Below are 17,709 nucleotides of genomic sequence, written 5' to 3'. Positions count from 1 at the left end.
TGTGCTCACTCCAGTGTCTAATTCAGTGGTTTGGAGTGGGACCTGAATGTTTGCTTTTCTAATAAGTTCCCAGGCAATGCTGATATTTTAAGAATCTCTATGATAGATAGAATAAAGACAGTTTATTGTTAAGAGGAAGAAGGAGTAGGTAATTATGGAGCAAGTTTGCAACCTTAAGGATTTTTTTCCTTGATGCGTTCTGTCTTGCTTCCTTCTGGCTGGTAATTTAAGATCTAAGCAAGATTTAGCTTTGTTTGTTGTGCTTATCTTCTCTCAATTTCTATATATCTGTAAAGAAAATCTCTTTGTCTATAAATACTTCTTTACAGATTTACAAACTTTGTCATTTGTAAAGCTTTGACTCAGAGGACTGTTTCGGGGGATGTGGGAGATAGTAAGCATACAGTAAGGCTGTTATTATTGCTGTGATTTAAAGTCTTAGTTTTGAATGTACCAAACTGACCATGCTAAAAGATGAGTTTTGTACAGCTACTTTTTCTGAGCGTTTTTGAGCCCTTTCCAAATAAAGCTCCAGGTGCAAATGGTGTTAGGATGTCTGATTTGCTGTACAAGAGAGCAAAGCGGAGAGATTGTTTGGTGTAGACCTGCACTTTAGGTCAGGTGGGAGGTGAAAAATGCTGTGGGAAGGCCCAGAGACCAGTGGCTGCCAGGATCCAGGTGAACAGTACAGGAAGACCCAGAGACTGGTGGAAACATTAGTCACACAGCAGGACTTCCAGCCAGAGTGCACAGGGTGGGCAGGGGGGATTATCAATGTGAAATTGTCAGAAACAACAGTAGCAATATGGGCCAACAAGTGGTAAGATCTTGAGACACAGAAACCAAACCAAGAACCTCCATACAGAAGACATCCTTTAAGAACAAACCTTACCTAGAGAAGCCTTGATGCTAGTGATAAAGCTACATACTACAAAAAATTACCAGGATCAACACACACACACAAACCCAAAATAAGAACTTTTGAAATAGAAAATGACAAGATGCAGAAGCAACATGCAGCCTGGGATCTCCAGCCTGCCCAGAACAAGTGTAAGAAATAATCTTTCAGGTAAAAAAATAATCAAATTTATAAAGGAACTGCTCAGCAAATCTAGAGTAGAGCTAGATAAAACAACAGACATTGCTAAGAAGAGGATGGAAACCATGAATGGTCAATATAAAAAAGGAATAGAATGCGTGAAATGGATTCAAAATATCCAGGAAATTAAAAATTCCATTGAAAGCTGATAAAATCACTGGAAGGAAACTGAAGACAGGCTTTCCAACTTTGAAGACAAGATACTGGCCAGTGATCATGAAAGGAATGATCTCTTGAAAATAACAAAAAAGTTAGTAAATTACAATTCAACAGCTGCAAGGTGATGCAAAGAAAAATAATACAAGAATAATTAGTGTCAGTGAAAAGGCAGGAGTCAACAAATGATACAAAAATCTATTTGCAGAAATAATGGCAGAAAATTTCCCAAACATGGGAAAAGAATCTGACATACAGATGTTAAGCATATGAAACTCCAATTAGCCATAACTAAAATAAATCTATACCCAGATTTATAATAATCAAAACCGCAGAAATTCAGCATAAGAACAGAATTATAAAAGCAGTTAGAGAGCTGGGAATTTAGCTCAGCTGCATAAGCACCTGCCTGACAAGTGCAAGGTCATAAGTTCAATCCCTGGTACAAAAAAAAAAAAAAAAAAAAAAAGCTGTTAGAGAAAAGAAACAAATCACCTATAAATAAAGAATCACAAATCAGAATCACAACACAACTCTTAAATCAAGAAGAGCTTGGAGTGAAATATTTCAAGTCCTGAAAGAAAACAACTTCCAACCTAGATCGATATACCCTAAAAAGCTATCTTTCAAAATTAATGGAGAAATAAAACACTTCCATGACAAAGAAGAAATTCATCACCACCAAACCAACACTACAAAGGGTACTGGAAGGTATTCTAGAGAGAAATAAAAATGACCACAATTCCAAGAACAACAGAGGAAAGAAACCAGACAAGGCAAGCAGTTACACAGAGGGAAAAAGCAGGGAACCGACAGCAGGAAAATAACAACAAAGGTAAGCCAATACATATCAGTTATAACCATCAAGGTAAATGACTTCAATTCACCAATCAAAAGAAACAGACTGGCAGAATGGATCAAGAAGGAAAAAATTCAATAATAATCTGTATACAAGAAACACATTTAACTAAAAAAAAATTCATAGATTGAAAGTTAAAGGATGGAAAACAATACTTCATGCAACAGGAACCCAGAAAAAAAGTAGCTGTTCTGTTTGCAGACAATGTCAACTTTTAAGAATGATCAAAAGAGATAAAGAAGGTCACAGTATACTTGTTAGGAGAAAATTTCAAAAGAAGGAGATAACAATCAAATGTGTGCACCAAATACGGGAGCACCCAACTATATAAGACAAATATTAACAGACATGAAAAATTAAATGAGCAATAACACAATTGTGATGGGGGAACTTTAATACCCCACTGTCACACATAGATCAACCAGATAAAAAATCAGCAAAGAAATGTCAGAACTGAACCAACCTGTGAGCCACAGCAATATATGTGCACCCATGTTTATAGCAGCACAATTTGTAATAGCTAAATCTTGGAAACCACACCGATGCCCATGAACTGAAGAATGGATTGAAAAGATGTGGTATTTTTATATAGTGGAGAGCTATTCAGCCATAAAAACTACAAGTCAGTTACACTGTTATCTCTTAGTTTATTAAAAAGGAATGTTTTTGCTAATACTGATTAGAGATTTTTTTATGCCCATATCTTGTCAGAAATTAATGTTATTTTAAAAAAACTAGGACAGTGTAGTACTGAGTGAGGACTTTTGTTCTCTTTTTACTTCTTTCATGTAAAAAGTCGTGACATTTATGCATCTTGGGGCCTTTTTTTTGTGGACCTAGAAATATTGAATTTGGTGGGCAGGTTGCTGGAGTGCTTGAAATGGTATATGTTAGAAATGAAGATGTATAAAGTTATCAAAAAGGTTGAGAATATGTATTGAAGACTTAGATGATTTTGAAATACATTCTGTATTTTTTGCCTATGTTAGCAACAAAATAAAGCTGGGTATTAAATTTTATTGTACTTCATCTTTTTGTCAGCCCAATGCTTGAAATGCAAATTTCATTGCTGTCTGTCTTAATTACTTTCAGTGCTATAACAAAATACCTGACACTCACAAGTTAAAGGAAGAAAGGTTTATTTGGCTCACAGTTTGCATAGATTTCAGTGCATAGCTGGCCCTAAGGCAAGGTGGCGTGGCAGAGGGTTATCACAAAGTAGAAACAATTTCAAAACAAAGGAGGATGGTCAGAAGATTGCAAGGAGCAAACAACACCAACAGCAAAAGCAGTAGCTGTGGTTTCTGTCCCTTTGTATTCCATCCAGGCTTTCTGCCTTTTGGGTGGTGTTACTCAGAGGTGTGGTAAACCAATTAATGGACTAATGCATACGTCCTTATTCCCAGTATCACACCCTTAATCCACATTCACACACCCTAAATACAGTCAAAAAGCCCTACCTAAGGGGCTGGGGATTTAGCTCAGCGGCATAAACACCTGCTCAGCAGGTGCCAGGTCATGAGTTTAATCCCAGGCACAAATAAATAAATAAAAATCCCCACCTATGAGTGCATCAGGCTTTGGGGGGAAATCAAGTTACAAGTTGTAACAATGCCTTACTTCTCCGTGATGCAGCTTATACTGTGGATGGAGGTTTTGGAACTTAGGACCTGACGCAGACATGTTTCTATGAGACTTCTCCATAGGTCAGGAGGATCATTGTTGCTAAAGGGATAGTATGTATCACTTGCCTCGTAATCATTCTGTTTCTTTATTCTTTTTAGGTGATACAATTAATATTGGAGATGTATCCTACAAGTTGAAAATGCCTAAGAACCCAGAACTTGTGCCACGGAACTACAGTAAGGAATATTTATTTATGAATGAATAAATCCTAGCTTTATTGTGGGAATATTCATACATACACTGAAGTAGAGTGAATAGTATAAATCTAATGTACTTATCACCCACTTTCAACATTTACCACTAGTATGCTAATTTTCACCTAATTCTCATACTTTGTTCTAAAGTATTTCAAAGCTATTCCAGGCATCTTATTATTTCACTTGTGAATATTAGTGAAATGTTAATTTTTCCCACAAGTACTCTTTTTAAAGTTTACATATAATGAAATGCACAATTTCAAGTGTTCACTTGGTTCTTTTTGACAATTTTATTTACCTATATAACCACCCAGATTACTTTTCATCACTTCCAAATGTACTTTTGTATGCTTTTCCTTTAGTCTAGAAACCATGTTCTCTCTCCTGTTATTAGTTTTGCCTGTTGCAGCTGTATATAAAGTGTGTGTGTATTCTATATTTTGTTTACCTACTCATCAGTGGATGAACAGCTGGATTCTTTGCATTTTGGTCTATTCTGAATAATGCTGATGTAGTTTTTATATGGACATATTCTTTCGAATATATACCTAGGAGAGGAATTGCTAGATCATATAGTGATTCTTTTTAGCACTTTGAGGAATTATCAAACTGTTTCCAAAGCAGCTGCATCATTTTATATTCCTACCAGCAATCCATCAGTGTTTCAGTTTTTTCATATGATTACTAACACTTGTTATTGTCTATCTTTTTTATCATGACTGTCCTCAGGGTGAAGTTGTCTTTTAAATTGGGCATGCTGTAAAAGGGCAGCCAAAACCCTATTTATGGTGTCTATTTTTACATTGTTTCCTTTACTTGCAGTTGTTACTTCCTTCTGTGGATTTTTAGTTACTGTCTACTGTGTTTTCATTTCAGCCTGCAGGCAGGACTCACTTTAGCATTTCTTGTGTGGCAGCTCTGCTAGTGATGAATTTCATATTTGGAAATGTCTTAATTTCTTCTTTGTATTATAAATGATTGTTTTATTGGGTATAGAATTCTTTTTTTTTTTTTTTTTTTATCGGTACCGGGGATCAAACTCACGACTGCCTGCTTGCATGGCAGGTGCTTATGCCACTGAACTAAATCCCCAGCCCCAGGGTATAGAATTCTTTATTGACAGTTTCTTTTAGCACTTTGAATATGTCATCTTATACCTCTGGCTTCCCTAGTTTCTGATAAATCTTTTTTTCTTTTTTTCTTTTTGTACCAGGAATCGAATTCATGATCCTGCGCTTGCCAGGCAGGCACTTATGCCGCTTAGCTAAATCCCCGGCCCTAAGAAATCATTTATTAATCTTCTTATGGATCTTCTCTGCATGATGAGTCACTTTTCTCTTTGCTATAAAGATTCTCTGTTTTGTCTTTTGATAGGTTGATTAGGCTTTGATAGGTTTAATAGGTTAATTAAGCTGTGTTCTGTGGTTTGGCTGTGGTTTGTTTCCAAAAGTTTCATGTCCTAGAAAACTGGTCCCTTGTGTGGCAGCACTGGGGATGGTGAATCTTTCAGATGAATGGTAATTTGGTCATGGGGGAAGCTGCCTTTGGAAGGGATTAATGCTAGTTTGTGGAGTGAGTTAGTTTCCAAGAAAATATGTTATTATAAAAAGAGCAAGACTGACCTTTCCAAACTGTGTTTTCGTGCTTTGCCACGAATCTCTTCCTCACACTGCTATCATGATGCCCTTTGCAATGCTGTGTGACACATCCAAGGAGGCCTCACCAGAGGTTGCACAGAAGGGGCTGCCGAATGTTGGACTTTCAGTTTTGAAAACTGTGAGCCAAGGCTTTTTTTTTTTTTTATGTATTACCTTGCTTCAGATAGAACATTATAACAATGGAAAACAGACTAATATCAGATGTATAAGTGCTGATTTTTGAATTTATCCTATTTGAATTTTGTTGAACTTGGATGTTCTTTGATGTCTTTTGTTAATTTGGTAAGATTTTAAACATTATTTCTTTTTTGTCTTTTTTTTTTTTTTTTTTTTTTTTTTTTGAGACGGGGTCTCCCTATGCAGTTCAGGCTGGCCTTGAGCTCACTTTGTAGCCCAGGCTGGTCTTGAACTCACAAAGATCCTCCCACCTCAACCTCCTGAGTGCTGGGATTACAGGTGTGAGCAACCACCCAGCTAAACATTATTTCTTCACTATTAGTTTTTCCTTCCCTCTTTTATTTCTTTCCCATTTATACATGTTGATAGATCTGATACCTACGTATTTCAAACTCTGTTCATTTTATTTATTCATTTCTCTTTCTGCTTCTTCGACTGGATAGTACCAGCTGACCTGTGGTCAAGTTTGTTGATTCTTTCTGTTACCTCTCATATCTATTATTGAGGCCTTCTAGAGCTTTGTCTTTAATTTTACAGTAGTTTTCAATTTCTGTTTTGCTTTAAAAAATAATTTCTCTAATTTCATACTGACTTTTAATTCTTTAGGCATAATTCCTGTTAATGTTTAGAGGATATTTGTAATAGTTGGTTTAAAGTGTTTCTTTGCTAAGTCACGTATCTTGCTTCTTTAGAAATGGTTTTTATTTACTCCTTTTTTCTGTGTACAAACTTTTCTGTGTACATACTTTTTCATTTCTTCTTTTTAAAAATAATTTTATTGTTGTTGAACATGTGAATTTTAAGTAGTATATTGTGGCAACCCTACAAATCAAATTCTCTCTTTTCCAAGGTTTGTTCCTTGTGTTGCTGGTATTTGTTTAGTGCCTATCACAGGCTTTTTCTCTAAATTCTATGTTCTTTGCCGTGTGCAGTCACTGAAGTTTCTGCTTGATTAGCTTAGCAGCCAGCTAATGGTTAGACAGATTTCTTAAATGCCTTGAACGAATAGTTTTTTTTGACCTTTACAGATGACATCTGCAAGCACCTGCTTTGGAGCATGATTTTAGTGCTCTACAGGCAGCTAATAGTCATGTCATGATCTTCACTTCTGCTTCTGTAGACCCTCAAAGTCAGCCAGAGATAAGATCTTTCCAGGAGAGAACTTCCTCAGATTTTGCCTGAACTGCAGCAAGGCCTGATATTCCCAGCATGCACCTGAACTTTTCAAAGCCTTTGTGAACACTGTACTTCTGATTTTTTCCTCTTAAATCTTTTGGTCATTCTTTTGTTATCTTTAGTTGGTACCATTGCCTCAAGAAATTAATGTTAAACAATTTTAGTTTTGTTTGTTTGTTTTGTTTTTTGTTACACGTCCTGCAGTAGTGCTGTGTATACACAATGACTTGAGTCAGTTAAAGACAGATTCAAAGAGTAAAACTTTTCAGAGAGCTTCCACGCCAGCCAAATAGGGAAATGTCTCTGGAGATGGGGCTTTTGGAGGATTGCATCCTGTCCTGTCCCTTTCATGCCTGCCAGGCTGCTGCGTTTTTTACTATGATCATGGGTGGTTGGATTCTAAGGCAATTGCAGGGCATGGGAAAGGAAAATGGGATTAAAGCAATTTAAACACTCAAAAGTGCACAATTCTTACTGAGGTTCCTTCAACTTTTTTTTCCAGATAAATACTTATCAAACATTGAAATCCTTTTGTTAATTTCAAGAATCCTGAAAAGATTGATTTTGACAGTTTATACCAGGCTTCTCATTTTTTAAATGGAGAAATGGGTTTTCAGAGTTCGTTTCCAGTAGTGTCTGTACTATCATGGTGGTTTTAATTTGCTTTTCCCTGGTGAACAGTGATATTCAAGATCGTGCCCTATGATTATTGACTTTCACAGAAATGTCTGTTATACTACTTGTCCATTTAAAAATATTCAACTGTTTGCCTTTTACTTAATCATTTATGAAATGTTTTCATGGATTATATATATAAGATATGTGTATTATAAGCAGTTTTTCTCAGTCTGTTTGTTTGCTCATATTTTCATTGGTATATTGGTTGGTAGAAGCTTTGATTACATTTGGTTTTTCTAATTAAATAAATGATTAATGTTCATTGTGCTTTGGAAATCTTGACATACTTGGTTGTGAAGACCTTCTGTGCTGTTTTTTCTTCTGATACATTTATAGTTCAGATTTATTTTAAAAGTATAGGCCCATTTCACTTCAGTCAGCCTGCAAATTCACTGGCATAGTGTTTGTAAAATATAGCCTTAATTATTCTTTAAATATCTGTAGAATCAATAGGGATACCCTCTCCTTTTTTCTTGATATTAGAAATTTATATTTGTATTTTTCTTTCTCTTTTCAGTCTACTAGAAGCAATAGAAACATCATTTATTTGATTATTGTTAAATGGAGATCGATTTTTTTATTCCATTGATTTCTAAGCTTTAATATTTATTTATTTATTTATTTTTGTCTTTTTCCTTTTTTTTTTTTCATTTTTATCGGTACCAGGGATCGAACTCACGACCGCCTACTTGCAAGGCAGGTGCTTATGCTGCTGAGCTAAACCCCCAGCCCCTGTCTTTTTCCTTTTTATCGGTACCGGGGATCAAACTCATGACTGCCTGCTTGCAAGGCAGGTACTTATGCCGCTGAGCTAAACCCCCAGCCCCTAATATTTATTTTTTACTTCAGTTCTTTTATTCATTCCAGCTCCACAAACCATGACAAACTGTGGGCAAGTCCTCTTTGTGGTAAAGCTGTCTAATTTTTGAATCGTTAGGTAGCTGTCTTTGCCAATCCTGTATTTGCTGGTCTGAGTCTCAGATCTCTTTAGTCCTATTGCCCTGTTTCCAGAGACCACTTCACTGAAGGGCAAGAGCGTCCTAAAGGGATTTGTACTCCTCCCACAGAACCGTCCTTAAGGGACTGCTACGTTTTCATGGATTTCCACCAGCCTGGGTGGAATTTCCGTCACATCTTCTGTGTCACCGCTTGCCTCAGTGGGTTGTTGCCTTGTGCTAAGGAAGGGCCCATCATGCTTGTAGAAGGCTATCTCTCTGCTCCCTGTGTCTGGTCTTTAGTGTACACCTTTGTGAACTTGGGCTTGATAATGCTTGATGGAAAGAGCAGGTGGGTATGTACAGTGTTTCTCTGTGGTGGGAACTGCTCAGAGTATCAATTCCTCATGCCAGCCTATGCGCAGCCAATTTTAAGCTGTTGACAGTTTAGCTTGTTTTTCTTGAGTCTTTATAATAGATTCTTCCTCCTCTGGGGAGGAGGAAATGGAAGCCTCCATCTTCACTGGTGATGGAAGCTCATGAGTTTGTGTTCCTTTTTGAAAGGGCTTATTACTTTCTAGAATTTAATGTAGGATTTTTTGTATTTTTAGCTCTAGGATGAGTTTCAAGAAACCGATTTTGAGAGATTAACTGATTTGTTCTGTTTGTTAGGTTGGAAATGAATTTCTCTTGCAAATCTCTGTATCCTACCTAGAAGTGGGAGTCAGGAACATTTATTTTTAATGTTCATGATTTGATGGTTATGTCTAAGCATATTATTGTAATAGACAGGTTTTCTTTTCTGGAGTAAGACTAGTGACATAAATTCTCCAACAAGTTGTTATACTTGTCTACAGAAAAATTAACAAAATAGATGTATAATACCTTGCAAGTCATGAGTACATAATCATTTTTTTAAAAGGGCAGTTTTCCTCTGATTTCTGGGTCTTATGATTATAGTTAACTTTTATATTAAATGTCAGGGATAAGGAATAATATCTTCTCTTGATAGACAATAGGAAAACTTATTTCATTTGAGTTCTGCAGCAAAATGATTGCTGAGGTAGACTTTATGTTTTAAAATGTGGCAATATGAGTTTCTAATCATATAAATTTTGTTAAGTAATTTAACTTCTTGATATCCTTGACTGTAGGGGATTGTTTCAATCACATGGATCTATTATAAAAATTAAGTCAAGTAGCATAAATGAAATGTGTAGGATAATACCTGACACTTGGTCTCTACGCAACCATTCCCTTATCTCTTGATTCCCTTCCCCTTCATTTCTCTCATTTCATACCTGTGAAGGATACGGTTGAGTGTGAAGATAACTGAAGGCTATTATGATTGTGCTTGATAAATGTGCTAAAAGAGTTTAGTCTTTATCAATCTTTCCCTTAAAAAGTGAACGTGCCATATGTTTTATCTACATTTGATTTTGTGTTTGCCTTCAGCTAGGTTGTTTGCCGCACTGCAAATGGCATCAGGCTCTTGAAATACATTTTAGTTTCCTTTCAGAGATTACACTTATCACCGTTGCAATGTAGAAAGAACGTTGGCCTTCTCAATCTTGTAGATGTGAAACAGATTAATACCGACAGCTGTCAGTGGACAATAGCACTGTGTCTTTTTTTGATGTCTAAGAAGCCGTAATCTCCTGCCTGGAGTCAGTTGAAATACTGACTATGATTTTGTCATAGTCACAAATGTGAAATCATTTTTTGATTCTTCTTATTAAGTGAGAAAATCCATAAAAGTATCTATATTACCATAGCTTTAAGGATTCAATGGATTCTAGCAACGATGTCTATATTTTAAAACTTGTAAGCAGATTCTTTCAATGAATGTATTTTCATAGTTTTCAAAAGACTGAGAGCCATTTAAATGACTGAGATGAAGCCCCAAAGTGTAGAAATTTCTAAATTTACCAGAAATTAGCCAGGTGTGGTGGCACAGAATCCTAGTACTCTGGTAGGCTGACATGAGAGCATACTGAGTTTGAGTTCAGCCTGGGAAGTTTAGCAGTTTAATGAGATCTTGTGTCAAAATAAAAAACAGACTGGGATGTAGCTTACTGTGAAGGATGTGGGTTCAATTTCTAGTACTGCTAAAATCATCAATTAATCAATTCTATATTTATCTCTATATCTGAACTATCATAAATTATCATAAAAAACTTACGAAGCCAAAATAGCACTTATAAAACAACCAGGACAACATAGTAATATTTTCTTATTTATGTATTTTAGGTTTTTATTACTGTTCTCATGTATCCCTGATATAATCATTTACTTTGTGTTATTAGGATCTTACTCTTTGAAATTTACTTGAAGAGAATTTATATTGAATAGTCTGAGGGTTCTAATTTACATTTTCTTATTGTATTCATCCATCATTGTTCCTTCCCTGGTCACAGTGTCTTTATTTATTATGTGTCATATATCAAGATGATGGTAGCTTACACTTTTTTTACCCAATAGTAAATGATTACATTGTCTTTATTTATGAACAACTGTGTCCACTTTTGCGAACAAATTGTTGGAAGTTTACCAGTGGAAGTGGCCAAGCTGACCAAATCTTAAGTACCTGCATAAACATGAGGCTGTCGCTACATGTAGAATAGATAGATAAAATGTATTTTATTATCCAACATGTTTTTGAAGATCCATTTGTTGTATTTTGTTCAGATGTTGTATTTGTTGAACTTTCTGTTTCTCAGAGAATATTTCCAAAATGACAATTCTCTGGCTTCCCTGTTCCTATAACAAGATTGATTAGAGATTTATGGATTTTGAGTAGTAATCCCATAATCCTGGTTACTCTGGGGCCAAGGAAAATCGCAGGTTTAAAGCCAGTTTGAGGGACTGATCTTGAATCAAAATCAAAATAAAAAGTGTTGGGAATGTAGCTCAGTGTAAGGTACTGGATTCAATCTCCAGTACTGCCTCTCCTGAAACCAATACTATAAGGGATTGGATTGATTTTCTTTTGGAATTCGGAAAAAATATTTTAAAATATTTTGGGAGTGTCTCATTGAAGTTTGACACCCTATAACTTTCTTTTTTGTATTTATGCTTTAACTGAGCTTAGTTTAAAAAGCTTTTGAATTTTGAATATTTAGTATTTTCAAATGAAATATGTAACATAAAATGATAGACTTTTTTTTTGAAGAAAGGAACTTCAGTAATTTTTATTATCTCTAAAAGTATTTCATAGTCAGAAAAGTAGGACTAGAACAAAGAGATTAGAGGACAATTAGTATTAAAACCTGTATTTCCTGGCTTTTCTTTGGTTTTCTTTTTTTTTTTTTTTTTTTTTCTTTTTCCTTTTTATCGGTACCGGGGATCGAACTCACGACTGCCTGCTTGCAAGGCAGGCGCTTATGCCACTGAGCTAAATCCCCAGCCCCTCTTTGGTTTTCTTTTGACACCCTACAACAATGCCCATAGCAATTTAAAAGCTATTCTTGATTTTTTTCAGAATTAACCCTGGAATGGAAACAAGAATAATCTATTAAAACTTTCTTTTGAAATTTAAAAGACTGAAAGATTATCAAAAAGTATTGAATTAGTTGAGGAATGGCAATGTTATTTTATTTCTATCTTTATCAATGATTGGAGCACTGAAAATTACTACTGTTTTATAGGAATGAAAAAATAAATGACGATGTTGACATATAAACTTTGATTCTCATACTTAACATATTTTTAATACAATGATAGAACTTACGCTAACTGGGGCATGCAATTCCTCAATGAATGTATTCATCGTGTATCACAAACATTGTATATATTTTCATTCTCCTACTTCTTCTATCCCTAGAATCCTTTCCCAGCTTCAAAAGATCTACATCTGTTTTCTGTCAGCTTTTATTTATTCCTTATTTGTAGTTTGGGGTTCTCATGTAAAATAAATCATGCAGTATTTAACCTTCTTTGGTTTATCTCATTTAGAATTATGTTCTTAAGGTGCATCCATTTTTCTAAAAATGATTCAGATTTATCCTTTTTTACAGTTGAGTAGTACTCCATATAGAAACATCATAGTTTTAAAATCCATTGTTGATGGACATATAAGTTGTTTCCAAGATTTAACTATTGTGAGTTACACTGTTATATTGTATATATGCATGTATCATTTTTTCTGACTTTCCTGTTTGCTGAGACAAAATATATAACACCCAAAGTTAAAGGGGGAAAGGTTTACTTAGCTCAGTTTATAGTGATTTCAGTCTATAATTGGCTGAGTGCAACTCAGGGTGACAGCAGACAGGCATCACAGACGAAAAACTATTCATGATGGGCAAAAGGCAGCAAAGCAAGCAACCTTAGCAGCTTCTTTCTGGCTCCTTTATACTCTGTTGAGGCTACTGACACTGGGGCAGTGCCAAACCAATTGGTGGATTAATCACATATCCTAATCCCAGCATCACACACTCTAGATTTAGCCCCCTCTGAAAAAGCCCCACCTATGAATACACGAGGCTTTGTGGGGACATCTAGACACATACCGTACCATACTTGTGATATGATGTTTTTAATCTTCAGAAGGGAGATAGTGGGTCAAATGGAAGTTCTATTTTTAGTTTTTGGAAGAACCTCCTTTTTGATTTCCATAGTAGTTATGCTAATTTACACTACAGTGTAGAAGAGTTCCTTTCCCCCCAGCCCCTACCTCACCAAGATGCGTTATTTGAATTCTTGTTGATAGCCTTTCTTTTACTGGAGTAAGATGGAATCTAGTGTTGTTTTCACTTGCATTTCTCTAGTGGCTAGACATTTTAAACATTTTTTCACATACTTATTGGTCATTTTTTTCTCAGAAATATTTATTCATTTTGATTAGGTCTTTTATTTTAAAGGATCTATGTTTTGAGTTTTTAAAAAAATACATTCTAAATATTGATTTCTGTCCGAGGAGTACCTGGCAAAGATGTTTTCTGTTTCTGTATGTTATCTCTTCACTGTGCTGGTGTTTCCATTGATGTGCAGAAGCTTTTTAAGTTAAAATGATTCCATTTATTGATTGTTGGTTCTTATTGTTTCTTATGCAATAGACTTTTGATCAAAAGCATTTGCCTCTACCTATATCTTCAAGTAGTTTGTCAATTTTATCTTTAGCAGATTGTTTGTCATTTAATATCTAGGTCTTTGGTGTTTTTTTTTTTTTTTGTACAGGGTGAGAGATACATGTCTACATTTAATCTTCTATACCTGGATAAACCAGTTTTCCCAAAACCATTTGTGAAAGAGCCTATCTTTTCTTCAATCTGTATTTTTGGTTCCTTTGTCAAAGATAGGTAGCTGAAAGTTCCTGAGGTTTCTTTTTTCTTTTTTCTTTTTTTTTTTAATGTGTCTTCTGTTTGTTACATTGATATGAACTGGATTATCTTTTTAAAAATCATGATAGCATTGTAATATAATTTGATTTATAAGATTGTAATGTCTCCTACTTTCCTCTTGTTGCCCAAGATTGTTTTTGCTTTTCCATTTTTTTTCTGGTTCCATATAGATTTTAGGAGTGTTTTATTCTAGTTCTGTGAAAGTGTTAGTATTTTAATATGCTGTCCCTACCTGCAACTCAATAGCACATGGCAGTGGGAAGGGTCATCTAGCCAGCGAGCTTCAGAAGAATTCTAAACAACAAAGAAAGAAACTGGGGCTTCCTGGAAGAAGCAAAAAAGATGGGAAGAGGAAGCAACAACAAAAAGTCCCCAGGTCCCAACCCTGAGAACACTGACCCATGACAGGTAAATACAAAGGAGAGTGAGAACAGCAAACATGCAATATCAGACATGGCGCCAGTGGACATAAAAAGATATTTTTGGGACCTCATAGACTAGTTCAAAAGTGAAATATTCAGCCAAGTAAAGCAAGATATAAGAAGATTAATAAAAGAGATACTAAGCACCCCTCAAGCAGACACAGACAGAAGAAGGGAGGAGCTCAAACAAAGGAGAAAAACATTTGATGAAGAATATAAAAAAAAATATATAGAATACATGAAGCAGATTCAAAGAGATCACCAGGAAATTAAAAACTCTATGGAAAGATGGCAAATCAGCTTGAAAGAAACTAAGGATAGATTATCCAAACTGGAGGACAATTTTGCAATGTGGGATTATGAAACGAAAAACTTTTTAAAAATAACAAGGAAACAAGCAGTAACAATACAAAGGCTAGAAGACGACAAGGGTATCTATAACTTGAGAATAAAGAATGTGAATGAGGAAGCTGGGGTACAAACAAAGGAAGTACAAAGGTTATTCACAGAAATAATTAAGGAAAACTTCCCAAATATAGGAAAAGGAAATGATATTCTAATATATGAGGCATACAGAACTGCAGCCACCTACAATCAAAACAGAGCTACACCCAGGCATATAATAATCAAGATCTCAGAAATTCAGTATAAGAACAGAATATTAAAAGCTGTTAGGGACAAGAAACAGGTCATCTATAAAGGAATGCCCATCAGAATAATGGCAAACTTCTCGACACAAACCATCAAGTCAAGAAGAGCCTGGAGCAAAGTATTCCAAGCCTTGAAAGAAAATAACCTCCATCCCAGATTGATATACCTGCTAACCTGTCTCTAGAAATTAGTGGAGAAACAAGATGCTTCCAAGACAAAGAGGAACTTGGGAAAGTCACAACCACCAATCCAACTTTACAGAGAATACTGCAGGGCATTCTAGAGAGAGAGAGAAAAGTACTAGGATTCCAGGAACAGTGGCAGAGAGGCCTCATTGAATGGAGCAGAAAACAGAATGAAGAAGATAAGCAGACAACAAATGGCAAAAAAGAGCATAACAGAAATGAGGCAGAGAAGATTTTCTTCAAAACTGATATGATGGATAATATCAAGTCTGAGAGTATAGGCAACTACACTGAAGATGACAAGACTCTATGATGCACATTCTGGTTTGATAACTGCTGGTTTTTGAAGTTCTATACTATATAAAAAGTTGTGTTTTTATTAATACTGTTATGTACTGGTATATTCAATTATACTATGTCTGATGATATAGCCAGTTCTATTGAAGATAACAAGAGACAACACAGGAACCATAGTAGAACTCTTTGTACAATGGTCTTATATGTTTTTTTTATTTCATGTTTATAGGAATATGTTTTGTTTTGTGTTGCTTTGTTTTGTTTCTCCCTCTAACATAGAAAGCATAGAAATACAGGTTAAAACTCATGCATGTGTAGAATCTATAAGTTTATGAGAACTGATCCTATGACACATGATGAAATGAACAGATACTTTGAAGAGAAAGAGATACTAAAATACCCAGTGCTGATCCTGGAGTGTCATAATGTGAAACCCAGCAATAGTATTATTCTTTGTTCAGAGTGATATTAGCCTGGTTGGGGTTATTCAGTCTCAACATAATTGAAGATATGGATAACTGCATGTATGTTTAAGTGTATAGGATTGATAACCATATTTCTAAGTTTTTGTTGGATAGTTGAACAGAACTGGTTGCAATCTCACTGTTTGAATCCCCACTTTATATGCTCCACTTTAGTATCTTGAATAACTATTTGTAAGAAGACAATCTGTAATCATCAACTAGTGATTTCTTACTGTTTATTTTTTTTCTTTAGAATTATATATTGTTTCTACCCGTTTTCTGTTTTGTTTAGTCTTTCTTTAAATTAAATTTAAAAAAAAAGACACTACAGTACTCAGTGCTGATCACGGAGTGTCATGATGTGAAATCCAGCAATACTATTAATCTTTGTTTAGAATGATTTTAACTTGCTTTAGTTTGTTTAATCTAAACATAAATGAAGATATGGATAACTGCATGTATGTTTAAGTGTATAGGATTGACAATCATGTTACTAAGTTTTTGTTGGACAGTTGAACAGACCTGTTTGCCGTCTCGCTGTTTGAATTCCCACTTTACATGTTCCATTTTTGTATCTTGAACAACTATTTGTTAAACAACAATATGTAAACATCAACTAGTCATTTCTTACTATTTATTTTTTCCTCTGAATGTATGTATTATATCTACTTATTTTCTGTTTTGTTTAGTCTTTCTTTAAATAAAATTTTAAAAAAAGCAAAAAAAGAGAAAGTGGTAGTATTTCCTGGATCTTATTAAATCTCTATGTCAGTTTTGGTAATATAGTCATTTGGACAGCATTGATTCTGCCTATTGAGGACCATGGAATTGTTTTCTATTTTCTGATGTCCTCTTTAATCTGAATATAATAGTTTTAATCATGCAGTCTTTCACTTTCATTGTTAGGTTAATTCCTAAGAACTTAATTTATTTTTGAAGCTAGTATGAATGTGATCATTTTCCTAATTTCTTCCTTGATATATTTGTTGTTGAGGTAGAAGAATGCTATTGATTTTTATGTGTTTATTTTTTGTCTTGCTGCTTGGCTAAATTTGTTAGTTCCTTGAGCCTTCTATGGAGTTTTTTTTTTTTTTTGTTTGTTTGTTTGTTTTTTAGTCTTCTATGTAAAGGATCATGTCATCTGTGGATAAGGGGACTTTGACCTTTGCCTTTCCTGTGCTGTTCCTTTTATTTTTCTTGCTTGGTTGCTGTGGTTAAGATTCTGAATACTGTATTTAACAGGAGTAGTAACAATAGACAACCTTGTGTTGCTCCTGATTTTAGAGGAAGAGTTTTCAGTTATTTGCCATTTTGTATTATGTTGGTAGTGAGCTTGCCTTAAATGGCTTTTATCAAGTTAAGATAAGGCCTTCTATACCTATTTTCTTCAGGGTTTTTATTATGAATCAGTATTGGACTGTATCAATTGATTTTTCAGTGTCTATTGTGATGATTATGTGATTTTGATCTTGTTTCTATTTGTGTGCTATAATACATTTGTTGATTAACATATGCTGAACCACCCTTGCATCCTCAATTCTCTTTCCTTTGACATCTCACCCTCCAGGCAGCTAATGTAGATTTATTCTCAAGGAGACTGAGGTCTTAATTTTTGGCTCGCAGGGTTTCCAGTGTTCTTCCTTTGGACCTCCCACCCCTGCAAGTCACAGGGCAACTAGCAGCCTGTGGCAGAGTGACATCAGCCTTAGGAGCATAAGAGATGACGA

General features: G+C 35.0%; 1 protein-coding gene across 1 annotated transcript in view; it reads left to right on the top strand.

The window, feature by feature from the left end:
• Vwa8 (von Willebrand factor A domain containing 8) overlaps positions 1-17,709 on the top strand; it is a 360,850-nt gene that overhangs the window by 15,383 nt on the left and 327,758 nt on the right. The window contains exon 2 of the mRNA XM_003477459.5: positions 3,899-3,976. Within this exon, the coding sequence (XP_003477507.2) occupies positions 3,899-3,976 (78 nt within the window). The remainder of the gene's footprint in view (positions 1-3,898; positions 3,977-17,709) is intronic.

This window comes from Cavia porcellus, unplaced genomic scaffold, assembly GCF_034190915.1.
Source record: "Cavia porcellus strain 051 isolate PalLab524CR breed Dunkin Hartley unplaced genomic scaffold, mCavPor4.1 scaffold_21, whole genome shotgun sequence".
In the NCBI taxonomy this organism is placed as follows: Eukaryota; Metazoa; Chordata; class Mammalia; order Rodentia; family Caviidae; genus Cavia; species Cavia porcellus.
The sequence above is the reverse complement of the archived record's forward strand: the minus strand, read 5'-3'. Positions and strand labels throughout refer to the sequence as shown.